This window comes from Crassostrea angulata, chromosome 5 (genome assembly GCF_025612915.1).
Source record: "Crassostrea angulata isolate pt1a10 chromosome 5, ASM2561291v2, whole genome shotgun sequence".
Lineage (NCBI taxonomy): Eukaryota > Metazoa > Mollusca > Bivalvia > Ostreida > Ostreidae > Magallana > Magallana angulata.
The window spans coordinates 14,086,894-14,101,676 of NC_069115.1; the positions used below are offsets into that span (position 1 = coordinate 14,086,894).

At 32.4% G+C, this 14,783-nt stretch overlaps 1 protein-coding gene across 1 annotated transcript in view; it reads left to right on the top strand.

Annotated features, from left to right (window-relative positions):
* The window catches only part of LOC128184243 (dorsal-ventral patterning tolloid-like protein 1), a 59,464-nt gene extending 51,772 nt beyond the window's left edge, over positions 1 to 7,692 (top strand). The window contains exons 13-16 of the mRNA XM_052853664.1: positions 2,702 to 2,823; positions 6,537 to 6,680; positions 6,840 to 6,977; positions 7,492 to 7,692. Coding sequence (XP_052709624.1) covers positions 2,702 to 2,823; positions 6,537 to 6,680; positions 6,840 to 6,977; positions 7,492 to 7,628 — 541 coding nt within the window. The 3' untranslated portion in view covers positions 7,629 to 7,692. The remainder of the gene's footprint in view (positions 1 to 2,701; positions 2,824 to 6,536; positions 6,681 to 6,839; positions 6,978 to 7,491) is intronic.
* Positions 7,693 to 14,783: the final 7,091 nt, after the last annotated feature.

Sequence of the window (14,783 nt, forward strand, 5' to 3'; positions counted from 1 at the left end):
TTATATGTAACTCTTGCGTATTTTGTGTCCATTGTTACCTTGTTTTGATGATTGAATTGGTTGATGAATTATAAATTTATATAAAATCAATCTTATTCAGTTTAAAGGACTTATAGTCAATTTTAAAACATCAAATTTATGTGATTTAATGTGCATTTGTATTCCAATGCCCATTAGTTGAAGTAATAAGATTAAGATACTCCGACCCTCAAATGTTAGAGTATATTCTTTATAAATGAAAAAAAAATTAATGATGGTATCCAAGCATATTTGGAAAGTTATTGCAAATTTTCTCTCGATAAATATAATTGAAAAAAATATACCAGCTGAGATTAAATTTAAATAAGAAGTTGTACATCTACATTGGTGGACCGTGGCTCAAACCCATTTACATATACGTAGTCGATCTCCATAGAGACTCGAATCCAAGCATTTTGATAAATAACTGAGCGTAATATCAACACTACAACAATAACATTTTGTCTATAAAAAAAATCATAGTTCAAATAAAAAACAATCCGGATAATTAAGAATTATCGAATGTGCCTGAGGATCGGAGATCGTGAGATTAGTATCATTATTTTAAAAAAAAAATTTTTATCATTTAAAATGTGACCGAACGAATCAAGCAGAACCATCTTAAATAAAGCTTGAACTTTTTGCAGTTGTGTGAGACAACGTGTATTTTCATGGCTAGGAACTTAGCCATCAACACAATTTGTATGGCTTTTTAGCTAAACCTTTGCAATGGTGCAAATTTTGCTTGAAACCAGCGTCATCCTGAATTTGTTTTGACGCATGAAAGTTGACAAGATTAGGATATAATGCAGGATGCACAAAACATTATAGAAATAGAAATAATAAGAAATAATAAGTTAAATACTACCTTATCCTATCCTATCCTAGCCTGCATTTCGTAGCCAATCAGATTTGAGTGTATGTTTCCTAGTGATTTGCGAAACGAAAATTTATGTAATTATTTTTTGTTTTGTAATACGAAGTACAACATTTATAGTATGAATGATGGATAGTGTGATAAATTCGGAAAACGGTGAAAAAAATTGATGCGAGCTACACTTTTGTTGATTCGGAAAAGCGTAAGTATGCAAATACTGTGAACAATTTATGTTACACAATACAGCGTGAAATTAAAATATAAATGATTTTTTTTTCATTTGTTTTATTTAAAGACCTTTACAGTTTAAATACTGAAGAATCCAATCGACAAACAATTCGACATATACATTGTAGACGAATATAAGAAACGGACGCCATGTATGTGTGTCTGTGTAACTTTTCTTATTTCTTCAATGTCTGATCACAAAGACGTATATTCGTACCCGAAAATAAACTGAACAGTTAAAATTATGAAGTATAAGCTAACTTTAAACGCGAATACATTTATACTTTAACAATAAATCCGCATCATATAAAAGCAAATGCAATATTTATTATGATTCATGAAGTAAAGAATGAGACTGAAAAAGTAAGTTCTACCTAGCTAAATTTTGTGTAGTTGTAATTACAAATAATGGAACTGTTTTTATGCTATGCCAAACGTATATATAAAACATGCGTTAAATAGGTTGAATTGCGCTTTTTGTTGCTTTCCAAAAAAGAAACACATAAGAAAAGAAAAACAAATCGTGATTAAGATCATTATTATTATTATTATTATTATCATTAAAGTTTAAACCTTAAGTCAAACACATCATTCTACTGTTCCTTATTTATAACAATAATAGCTAAGAATTTACATATATCATTTACTTATGGTCAACAAATGGTGCGAAGCGTAATGTATGCGTAAAAAAGTGAAATTTACCAGATGCCTCAACAGATATAAGTGTGATCGACTAAAGTCAAATACAAACATTGTAACAAAAGCCAAAATATTAGCACCCCACCCCCTCCAAGAAAAAGACAACAAATACGGAAGAGATATTCTTTGCTCGCTACTTGATTTTGTTTTCCCTTGGACTGAAATGTCACACTTTCATTGGTTTAAGCATAGCACGTGATTGCCTCATGTATCTCTATTTTTGATCGGTGAGAAATATAATTAGGCAATCTGGCCGTCATTGGCCGACGCTTTGCTTACTCATTTCGACACGTCATAGTATTTAATACTTAACCCGCATGACGTAAGTTCTTAAAGTATTTGGGGTAGTTGCCCTTTAAAATTCTTTAAAATTAGAGTAGTTACCCTTAGAATATTGCCGTCATATTGTTCTGTCTGGAGCAGAACAAAATGGCAGCGTCGAAATTTGCTCAAATCTCCGAGGAAAGGGAGAAAACATTTAAAATTGAAAAGCCGCAAAATATTGTAAGTACACATGGGTTAAGTAATTATTTTTAAAGAGTATTTGAAAGGTGAGATTGAACATTTTAAAGAGTTTCAATGAGTTAAATTGAACGAGATGTTAGGCATCTTGTACATGGTTTTGTGTAGGTCATCGCTATTTGTGACTAAATATGTCGCTTGATAGTCCTCGGGAAAACAAACCACTTATTAGGTTAGTTACTGACTCACTACGGAAATACATTGGGTTGATCAAATCTTATAGACGGCTCGGTTTCGCCTCGCCATCTATGAGATTGATCAACCCAATATATTTCCGTAGTGAGTAAGTAACTAACTAATAGGTAATAGTATCAAGATATTATAGAATTATGCTAACACTTTTTAATCGTTTTACAGCGACGGAGACTGTGACGTCACAATAACAGCTGACGAAGGAACGGTTATTGTTTTCTCTTTTCCTGCTCTTATTTTCGATGATTATCAGGATAAATGTCGTGACTACTTGACTTTGTCTTCAGGTACAAGTATAAAATCCGTTCTGGATGATTTGGTTCTACGGAAACTCATGTTTAGATTTATTAATTCTTATGAAATGCAATAAAAATTGCACGATTCATTTGTATTTTCAAGATCAGCCCCTAACTACGTAAGCTTTCGATCTCAAATTCTTGATTTCTTACTTGTCACCAATTTATCACATTTGATATTAATTGATATCAATTTTAAGCTTGGAATTTCGGCAGTACGTGATATTTTACGATGTAGTGAAGTCGGATATTCGATATATTGATTAGTTAGAGCTTCAAAAATAACTATTATTATCAAAATTGTGTAAATCAAAGGGTTTAATTAAAGCAAAGATTAAAACGTTTTCATTATCTTTAACCATATTCTACATTAAAGGCTCAATTTTTATGTAAGTGGATTTAGGAATGATTCGTGTGTTGTAACAATATAAGTATAAAGAAAATTTTCTGATTTTTTTAACTCTCCTGAGACATAGGATAAAGGTTTTTCTTTTGGATCAAAATCTGTCCGTTGTCTGGCGTTTGCGTTTCGTTTTCCTAAACTTTTCAGGGTCAAATTAGGCACAAAGAAGGGGGATGATTAAGAATTATTAAAAATTTGGGTTTTTTTCCCAAAATCATCCGCAGGTAATGTAATTTCAAGTTGTCTGACATCATCATGCCAGCTTCAGGTGGTAACGGGGGACAATAGAATTTTATCATAAGAATATATATTATCGAAAAAAATCTTTCATATTCTTTTTATCAAAAACAAATGTGCATGAAAAGCTGCAACAAATTTGTTATCAGGGGTAGAAAGCTACTCAAATGGGATAAGGGAAACTTAATTTTACATAAGAGTACAGTTTCCCAGTTTACAGTTACAAAAAATAAAAACACATTTGGCCGAAAAGCTCTACTCGGTATGGAAACATCCTCAATTAATTAGGATTTAATGTTGCTTAAATCAGGATCCGACATTTGGTGGGGACATTTTACATAGGTATATATAGAGAGAAAATCTTGGAAACTCTCATTCTAAACTTACTATAAAAACCCAAGAGGACCCAAACTTGTATGGAATCAACCTCAGGGAATAAAGATTTAACTCGGTCCAAAGCATCCAATTTTCTGGGTTGGGGTGGGGCCTCAGTGTTTTCCCAAAGTTTGACTTTGGAATATAGAGATAAAACACTTTGAAAATCTAATTCTTAAAATCGCGCTCGAACACAAATATCTGAAAATTGTATGAAATCATTCTCAGGTAGTGTATATTAAAATAGGTCCAATTACTGATTCCCAGGGTTAGTGTGGTACCTAAATTGGAAAGGAGATGAAATTTTACTTTATTATTATATATTTAAAAAAAATCTTCAAATCTTTCTCAAAAAAACTAAACAACGAAAGCAACTTAATATGTAATTTAAGTATATGCTGATACGTTAAAGACAAACTTCTTTTAACATTACTAGTGACATTTCTAGACATGATATAGTAGATATAAATAGAATGTATAAATCCATACCATATTTTCAACTGTGCAGTGTGTTACATGTACTATCAGCCAACAAAAATTTTCCACTGTTTCATAAAAAACACCAAAAATCGAATAAAATAATGAAAAGGATACATTCTTCTTTGAATGACAAAATCATGTTTCCCAAATAACGTTATAATGATCCATAAAAAAATATGTTGGTGTAGCATTCCGCCTAGGCTTTGGTTGGTTATTGTTGCTTAGATGAAAGATGTTGTCCTTGCACCACCTGTGCTTGTTTGATTATAATAAAAAATTAACGTATGCAAATTATTATTGCCCGTTCGCATAAGAATTAGAAATTATTTATACACTTAAGTATAGTACTTATTTTATTTGAAGTTGACGATCAAGAATAAATCCTAGGTTATAAAATGGTTGGTGTTTTATTCTGCATTATGTAAAAAAAAAAAAACAACACATGTTATACCAATATTAATGGGGAACTAGACGTTGCAATTTAAAATTAATTGTCAATGATTTTTTTTTTTCGGGGGGGGGGGGGGGGTAACAAGTTCCCCCCTTCTCTAATATTATGATTATTTTTTGATATTTTCATTTTTCGGCAATAAATAATATATTTGATGGCATTTCTTTTCGCGTCATTAAAAAATTCTAAGAACTGAAATAAGTTTTTAAATTATTTACAGCATTAACTTTTTAACATAGAAATATTATAACTTGATGAAAATATTGCTAAAATTAAAACTTCAAAATTTTGAGTTATTTATTCTAAATTTTAACAAAATGTAATGGCACATAAATAATACCCAGTGATTTAAAAACATATATTTTTCAATATTAAATATACTTAATAACATAAAATAATTGCATGACAACTTTCTTGGCAATGAAGGTAGATAATGAAATACGAATCACATACCTAAATCTGGAATTATGACTATTTGTGACAGTTTCTGTTTTGAACCGTCAAAAAAGTAGTCAATTTTTAAAACCCCGAAAATGAAGTTGGGAAGGGTGGTATATAGGAATCACTTTGTCTGTTCGTCTGTTTTTTCTTCCGTCCGTCTGTGTAAATTTGTGTCTGGTTCATATCTTTCTTATTGAGACACATTGAAAGTTCCTACTTCATACTAAGATTGCCTATGACCAGAGAGTGTGTCATGACCTTGACCTTAGGTCAATTGGGCAAAATCAAGGTCACTTGCAGGAAGAGTGCAAAATTCGTGCCCGGTCCATATCTTTCCAATAGCGAAACACTGGAAGTTCCTACTTCACTCATTGATTGCTTTTGAGCTTATGGTGTGACGAGACATTGAACTTTGATCATTCGGGCAAGTTCAAGGTCACTGGCGGGAAAAATGCAAAATTCTTATCAGGTCCATGTCTTTTTAATGGATAAACAATAGAAGTTCCTACTTCAAACAAGGATTGCTTATGACCTGAGGGTGTTTCACGACATTGGCCAAGGTCAATTAGGTAAAGTCAAGGTCACTGACTGGAACATTAAAAAAATTGTCTTTTTTTATGCAGAAACATAAGAAAGTCAACAAAGATCTCTTTTGACCTGAAAATGTCTCGTGACCTTGACTCAAAGTCATTTGGGCAAGTTAAAGGTCATTGTTTATAAAAATGCTTAGTTTCTGTCTGTGTCATTTGTTGTATTAATGGAAATTATAATTATATATATATTTTTAAATTAATAGTTGTTATCGATAGAACATTGACGGTTAGCTAGATAGCATCCATTATTTGTTATCATAAAAAATATTTAAGTTATGATTTTTTTCTTAGCGGGGATTATCGTTTGTGAGCTTGCTCACAATACCTCTAGTTTAGATTTATTCATCAGCGTGAAGTGAATGATCACTGCAATTAATCAATGAATATATTAACCACTTAAGAATGTGTACATTGATATTTATGAAATTAGAAATGTTAAATTTCCCCATTCTATGTACTTTTTTTAGGACATTTTACTTTATACAACTGATCAAAATATATTACCCTATAAAAAAGAGGAATATCTGGGTTTTGGACAACACACAACAAAATAAAGATGTTTTTTCTTTACATAAATAAAGGTTATATAAATGATTAAACAACTTGATGTTCATAATAGTCATTGCATTTTACGACGTTATATATCTCCAAATATTTTTATGTTACTATAAAGATTTTTTTAAAGTTTGTCCACTAGTAGCTAATAATCGTTTATCCTCTTCAGAAAAGGAAACGTATTATACATGCCGTCCATTCCAAAATGCAATCAACAGCCAAACAACGGGAAATAATCTGCGCATCAAATTTAAATCGGATGGCAATGGGTTTTTTGACGAGTATGGATTTGCTGTAACTTTCAAACAAAAAGGTATTAAAATGAAAATAAAAAACAACCCTGATTTATTGACCAATTACCATAAAGAGTATTAGATAAATCAATTTTGAATTATCAAATCATTACTAAACAGCTGAACAACAATCTTGTTTTTAATGATGAATTTTAACTTACTTAAACTCCTGCGTGCAGCCATTGAAGAGTGCAAACAGAATGTCACAGGAACAGAGTCGGGTGTATGTGACATCAATGCTGTATGTATCAACACAGACGGATCGTTTGAATGCGAATGCAAGGACGGATTTACAGGAAGTGGCCTTGCATGCATAGGTATAAGCAAGCATATTATACAATTGCTGTTGCCAGTAGTTGTGATGTAAAATACCTCAAACCATTTATAATATGTATTTTAACTGTGTCACTAAAGTGAGTAATTGTTTTGTGCTTTGTTTGTCAAAACTAGAGCATTCCCAACTTCCTTATTGGAAATCGGCAATATTACAAAGACAACATTTATGTAAAGCTGTTTTCTGATAAGAGATACTGGAATATTAAAATCATTAATCTCCTCCCCGAACCTGTCATATAATTTCTCAAAAACTATAAATAACGATAACTTTTTAAAAAACGCATGCTATTTTATTTGCCAATTTTGCAGATTTTTTGTTTATCATAAAATGATAGTCGAGAAAGAATAACTCGAGACCAAAAAAAAATAGTTGATATATAAAAGAAGCAGGTAAAAAGATAATCAATCTCTTCACCATATATATTTCTGATCAATCTAATTCTAAACGTTAACAATTTTTAAGTTACATACATTTCATCATTATTTCTGTTAAAGCATCGACTACCATGTCAAGAAAGAAGATACTGCTGCCCCTGTACCTAGTCTGGTCCCTGGGGACAACTGTCAACGGAGCAATGCTCTTGATTCTACTGTACAAAATGGCTGCTGCACGGAATAGCGATATTTGGTAACCATTTGGTAACCAACGGAACGCAGTTGTCCATCTATCAGATTAATAAAATGTTGATAAATTTCTGGTTTATTTCTCTTCATCTATTTCAATCTAAATACTACACCCCTACATATACACATTCACACTCAAATACATGTTAGTTCTATAATGGGCGATCCTACATTTGTATAACAATGAAATCCGTGTAAAATTAAAAATTTTAAAAATGTGGTTGTTTTACCAAAATGTTCGTTCTATGAGTAGTATTCAACTTTTGCAGAACGAGGAGTACTGTTTGATTTTGAAATGAGTTATATGGATGTTGTCGGCTGAATGAAAAATAAGACTTTGAAAAGAAAATAAACAAGTTTAATTTGAATAAGAATATTACTAAACAAAACAAATTAATATTACCACTCCACCTTTTCACTCCATTCTCATTCGAATATGACTTCCCAAATATAATTAAATTAAAAAAGTTAACAAATATCTGATATTATCAACTTAATTCCAAACTTAAAAGTACTTTTGATCACAGTGCATCAGAAATAAAATGGTAATAAACTGCAAAAATGTTGTTTTAGAATCTGTTTCAACCAATAAAACGCTTGTTGAAAAATTACTCAAACATTGTCTCAAAGTTCAATATTAAAAAAAAAAAAACGTAAAAATACATGAACATTAAATTTCAGCTTTGCACAAGAAAAATTAAATTTTGACAACAGTCGCTTTAATACTGGTAACCCCACTTTGAAAAGGAAGCCAGTCACGTAATACATCAAGGACACCATGCTTCTGTGACGCCCCTGCGCTAGTCACACTGCCTGTATCTCGTGCGTCCTTACCAAAAATTCCAGACTCACAGGTCTCTTGCTTGCAGTTTGCAACCAATTCTCACTAGTACGCCCCGCTCAACGCAGCATGCGTCCCCGACATTCGTCTGTTACCCAAGACCTTCCATAGCGAAAGTTCACATCTTGCGCCCACAGTCTGAGGTACAGGGAATTGAACCAAACACCTCTTTGCACTGAAATATTTCACTGTGACTAATAAACCCCCGATGAATATACCAACATATAACGATTTACCCCTGTAACTTAATGACCTGCAAAATTGATAAAATAACAACAAACCAAACCTACTTGCTGGGAAAACATGTGCCCGCTCAAATAAATTCTGAGTTCAATGGTTACCCGTTTCTATTCTAATATTATATTTACTGGAAGTATTCACCAGATCTAGGATCTAGAAATGCATATCGTGGCACCAGGCTGATGTCGTTACCGGACACTATACTGACCACTACACCAAAACCGGTCACTTTGAATACTCACTCTAAAAAATTGCACACGAACCCGACAACTGTCAGTAACATACGGTAACCCATTCGTGACAAAAATATATAAGAACACAACTATTCACACTTTTATATACAAAACTAAATCAACCTTATTACAGATAAATAATGTGTATTTTGGCACAGTGCAATACCGCTTTGCATGATTTCACAAATGGTGATACTCTTAAATTATAGTTCATTCAATAATAATCAAACGGTTTAACAGGAGCCTTCAGACTTGAATTCATTTCGAAAGGCCCAGTCGTTGATCATTGTTGTTAAAATGGTTATGAAATGGGGTTGAGAATATTGAAAAAATAAGAATTAATATAGAAGTTTGCACGAAACATTCCATAACGCATATTTTGCAGTGGCGGATCCAAGGGGGGGGGGGGAGGATGGCGCATCCGGCGCCCCTAAAATTGTTCAAAAAAGTTAAATCATACTTTTTCTTGCAAAGAAAATGTACTGATCATCGCAATTATGATCAAGTAAATGCACAAAAGACTAAATATGAAAACTTCATTTTTAACCTACACAGTCTCAAGAATCAAGGAGCTTCCAGAGTTTCCCCCTGGACCCCCATGAAATTAAAAAGAAAATGTTTCTTTATATTACTGCAAAACAGATGTTTTCGATGGCATTACTGCAGGTCTTAAATCTACAAACCTTTAAAAATGCCATACAATCGTTTTACTTTTGAGTATTTTCACGAGAAGAAATATTACAAAAGATTAAATTGGAAGACATCATTTTTACCCTACAAAATCTCTAGAATCCAGGAGCTCTAGACCCATTGCCTTAAACTGGCGCCCCCTATAACTTCAAATCCTGGATCCGCCCCTGTTTTAAGTTAATTGAGGGAAGTTTATGAGCTATGTTAATTAGACAGATTTTAGGTTGAGAAAGAAATGTTTTACTGGCACAGAGTCTGTCAAAGATGTTTTGCCGACGTGCGACGGTTACAGGCATAGTTAAACGAGCGTACATGAAACGTTTGAAATTAATGGCAGCTCTATTATTTTCTGTGTGCATATCGCTATCGTGAGTACATTTCATATTGAAATCACTAACAATTTCTGCAAGATGGATACCGCAAATATAATTATATTGACAGGTGACCAAAAACGGATACTAGTATAAACAGCTTAATTTGAAATTACAAGTAAATATTGGTACTTGTATCTCGAACATGGATATCTCCATTACTATGCTTTTGTTGAGGTCTACAGTTGGTCCCGACCGTATTCTCTATATAGATGTTTTTCAAAAAAAAAAAAAAATAAACTCCTGTGTCTCGAATTTGGTATAATCAATACCACGCGTTTATCGAAGTATTTTGAAAGGTCGAGGTTCTTTGTTACCTAGTTTATCTCGAAGTGGAGCCGTTTTTCCGCTCAGCTGATCATAATTTAGGTCATTTTTAGACCATTCTGCCCGCGGCAATTTTCAAACCTTTCAAATCTAGTGGTACCTCAAACTGCAAGATTTAAGTTAAATATGATAACAGCTTATGTGTGTTGTAAAGTTAGTACCTATTTATTAATCCAGATTATAACACAGTCACGATTACCGATAATGTGTTAAAAATACACACTGTTTAGGAAAAATCGACCTAACATTGATAACTGCTAATTTTGTATCTATCAAAAGGATAAAATACGGACACGAATTTATTTTTTTTTCATATACGCTCCAATAACAATGAAGCAAGAATGAGATATAAATGTTGAAAAGAAAACTTATTTGAGTTAATAAGAAACATTTCATGTCTTGCAAACGCAGCGTGTGAGTGACTTCCGGTTCATTGTAAAGGGGTTGTTTCCAATATGAGTACTACAGCTGTGAGCGTAATGAAATTATCATATGATAGGTTAGTTAACAAACAGAAATCATATAAAAATACCATACGTGAAATTGTATTCAATATAATTTTTTCGTGTCTTGTTTATATTTTCAAATCGTATTTTTCCTCTCCTTCGTAATAAATTTCAGTAATTACATGGCAAGTGCTCTTTCCGATTCAAAGTTGTGATCCGTCGAGAGTGGAAAGGATATGAAGTAATATTATTAACGAAATATTGACTTTATTATTTGATTGCTTTTACAAATATCAATATATTTTTTTTTTTTTTTTATAATATTATTCAGTTTTTATACAGATAACAATAATTCATAAACAATACAGGAATAAGTTAGGAAAACATAAATCTAGATTTGACGATTAATACATAGATATCTTGTACATTAAGTCGAATATATTTTGTTTTCAAACAATGAATATACATAAATTGGATAAATTGTATTTTAACAACCAATTGCATTGCATAAGCATATGTATAATATAGAAGTACTCTGATACTATTTGATAATTATGGTCCACCAGGGTCCTTACAACACAAAAAGTCCAAACACTCCCCAATGGACGATGCTACATGAGACTGTTTTCTCAAAGTAGCTAAATACTTTATAGAATTACAAATTAAAAACGTGTAAGTACATGTATATATCACAATGTATCAGCAAATTTTGAGAAAAGACGTTGTTTGTCACATTTCATAAGACGTAACAGAGAAGAATATTGAATAAGAGCATTTTTGACACTTTTACACAAATACATATCAATATATGTATTTCACGAATAAAAAGACGCAAGCTAGAAATATTTTATCAAATGGTTGATTATTCGTTTATGAGTAGTAGAAAAATTCAGTATATACCGATACTAAAACACGTGTTGATATACATGTAAGAACATCACGGAATTAAACCTGGAAAGCCACTTTGGATATCTAAAAGTTTTGTTAAAGTCCTCCTCAGTTCGAGATACCGATGTTTACCTGTATTGGCCTGCCAGCCGAAAACCAATGTCCATGAATATTTGTTGAAATGTACTATCAGACTACAACTACAAGAAAAGCGTTGACTGTAAGTCGTAACCCGATAATTCCCTTATCTGAAAATGCGCATGTCGTGCCCATGTGAAAAATATGTACAATTATGAGGTAAATTCGGACAATTTTCACCTACAAATTAAGTTGCAAGTTTTGAACTAATCAACGGCAGCGATGATTTATTGCATGGAAGATACCTCCGCTCATAAACAGAGAATTTAAGTTCCGAGTGACCACTTGGGCAACAAATAAAAAAGATATTTACGAAATTGCATGACAAACCCAAAAAAGTACAATTCATAAGATGTAAGCGAATAAGAACATGAAACTTTTTGTCGTCTTGGGTAGAGGTAAATCTTAAAGAAGATGCTCATAATGAGTATATCTAAGTGAAAAATTAAAAAAAAATGATAAAATTAATGTTTCGAGTTATGTTTTGATTGAATTGGATTAGAAATACCAGGTTTATCATAAAATGATTTGTTAATTAAAAAGACACAGTAAACTAGGTCTCGGGGGTCTATACCTGGGGTTGGGGTGAAAGGGGATTATTGGAAGATGGGGAGGACATTTCCTGTCCTCAAGCACGTGTGAATACGTTAAAACAGTTTGTAAGACTTTGTTAGAAATTTATATAACAAGTTTAGCTTTTAAAAAAAGCTTACCGTCTTTAGAGCAAACTCTTTACAGCAATAAGATATCAAAGACAATTTAATTTTTTTTTTATACAAATGTCGCCTTCTTCTCCATGCAATAGCGTGCCGAACTTTTTTTGTTAAATATGTGCTTTTTAAGCGTGCGTTCTTAAAAATTATTTGTTGAAAATTGTTTACAGCGTGTTATTTATTTGAAATCGACTGTAGTAGGTAAAAAGAGATCTTAGGAAGGGTTGTATTACTGTAGTAAAATCAAAGTTAATACAACTGCATTCAGTATCACTCATTTTTACTGATTTTTTTTACCGATATTAGTTTCTCCGTATCTAATATATAAACTTGTTTACTGATATTAGCCATACCGAATCAAATTTCATTGGTATTTGTGTAATCAAAACAAAAAGAAAAGAACAAATTATTTCAAGAGATGTTACAGAATATTGCTTTCAACTAGTTAACAGAAAAATGAAAGCCTGAATTTCCCTAAGAGCCATTTTTAGCTCACCTGAGCCAAAGGCTCAAGTGAGCTTTTCTGATCACAATTTGTCCGTTGTCTGTCGTCGTTGTCGTTGTTGTCGTCGTTGTCGTTGTAAACTTTTCACATTTTCATCTTCTTCTCAAGAACCACTTGGCAGATTTCAACCAAATTTGGCACAAAGCACCACTAGGTGAAGGGGATTCAAGTTTGTTCAAATGAAGGGCCACGCCCTCTTTAAAGGGGAGATAATTGAGAATTATTGAAAATTTGTTGGTATTTTTCAAAAATCTTCTTCTCAAAAACTATTTGGCCTGTAAAGCTTAAACTTTTGTGGAGGCATCCTTAGGTAGTATAGATTCAAGTTTGTTCAAATCATGGTCCCCGGGGGTAGGGAGGGGCCACAAGAGGGGGATCAAGTTTTACATAGGAATATATAGAGAAAATCTTTAAAAATTCTTCTCAAAAACTATTAGGCCTGGAAAGCTCAAATTAAAATGGAAGCATCCTCAGGTAGTGTAGATTCAAGTTTGTTCAAATCATGGTCCACGGGGGTAGGGAGGGGCCACAAGGGGGGATCAAGTTTTACATAGGAATATATAATGAAAATTTTTAAAAATCTTTTTCTCAAAAACTATTAGGCCAGAAAAGCTCAAATTAAAATGGAAGCATCCTCAGGTAGTGTAGATTCAAGTTTGTTCAAATCATAGTCCCTGGGGGTAGGGTGGGGCCACAAGAGGGGGGTCAAGTTTTACACAGGAATATATAGAGAAAATCTTTAGAAATCTCCTCAAAAACTATTAGGCCAGGAAAGCTCAAATTAAAATGGAAGCATCCTCAGGTGGTGTAGATTCAAGTTTGTGCAAATCATGGTCCCCGGGGGTAGGGAGGGGCCACAAGAGGGGGATCAAGTTTTACATAGGAATATATAGAGAAAATCTTTAAAAATCTTCTTCTCAAAAACTTGAAATATTGAAAAGATAAAGTCATAGGTCTTTCAAAGTATACAATACTGCTCTAATTTGTAATATTTTGCATTATATCTAATTATATAATTTCCATTTTAAATATTGTTTACAATATGAAAATCTCAACATCAATTTTAACAAGATCACAAAATCTCCTAACAAAAGTTGTGCAAATATTAAACCGTCCTTTAGTAAAAAAATAAAAATAACTAGAGCAAAGCTCGTTGCAAAGCAACGAGTGGGTCTTCCGTTAATGTCAGAAGTAAAGCTGGAAGTTCCTGTCAGAAGCAGAGCTCTTAAACCAACAACAAGAGTAACGAAAATAAAAAGATGAAAAAATCGAATTATTCCTGGTACGACTTAACAAAATACGAATGATTTTAAGTACGACTAAACATACATCTTTCCGATTTCAAGAACGACTTAACAAAAAAAAATCCGAATTGTTCAAGTACGACTTAACAATTATTTTTGGTACGAGTTGATTTTACTTTGAATATTACGCTATTTTTTAAACCAAGGACGCGGAATCAAAATTTCCGGAAAAATCAATTTTTAAACCCTGATATCTCTGTAATGCATCGTCCGATTTTCAAACGGATTTCAGTTTCGTATTCAGCATGAACAACTCTACAAACTTCATAAACATTTGAAATTAAAACGAAAAATTCGAAAATTCGAAAATTTTTAAATACTTCCGGTTTGGACCGGAAGTGACGGAAACTAAATTCCAGCCTTATGTCCGAATAAAAACGATCAATGCTTTAACACAGAAAATTCCAAGTCTCTATCTTGAAGCGTTTTTGAAAAACGCCCTGGACAAAATCACTTTTTTAAAATTT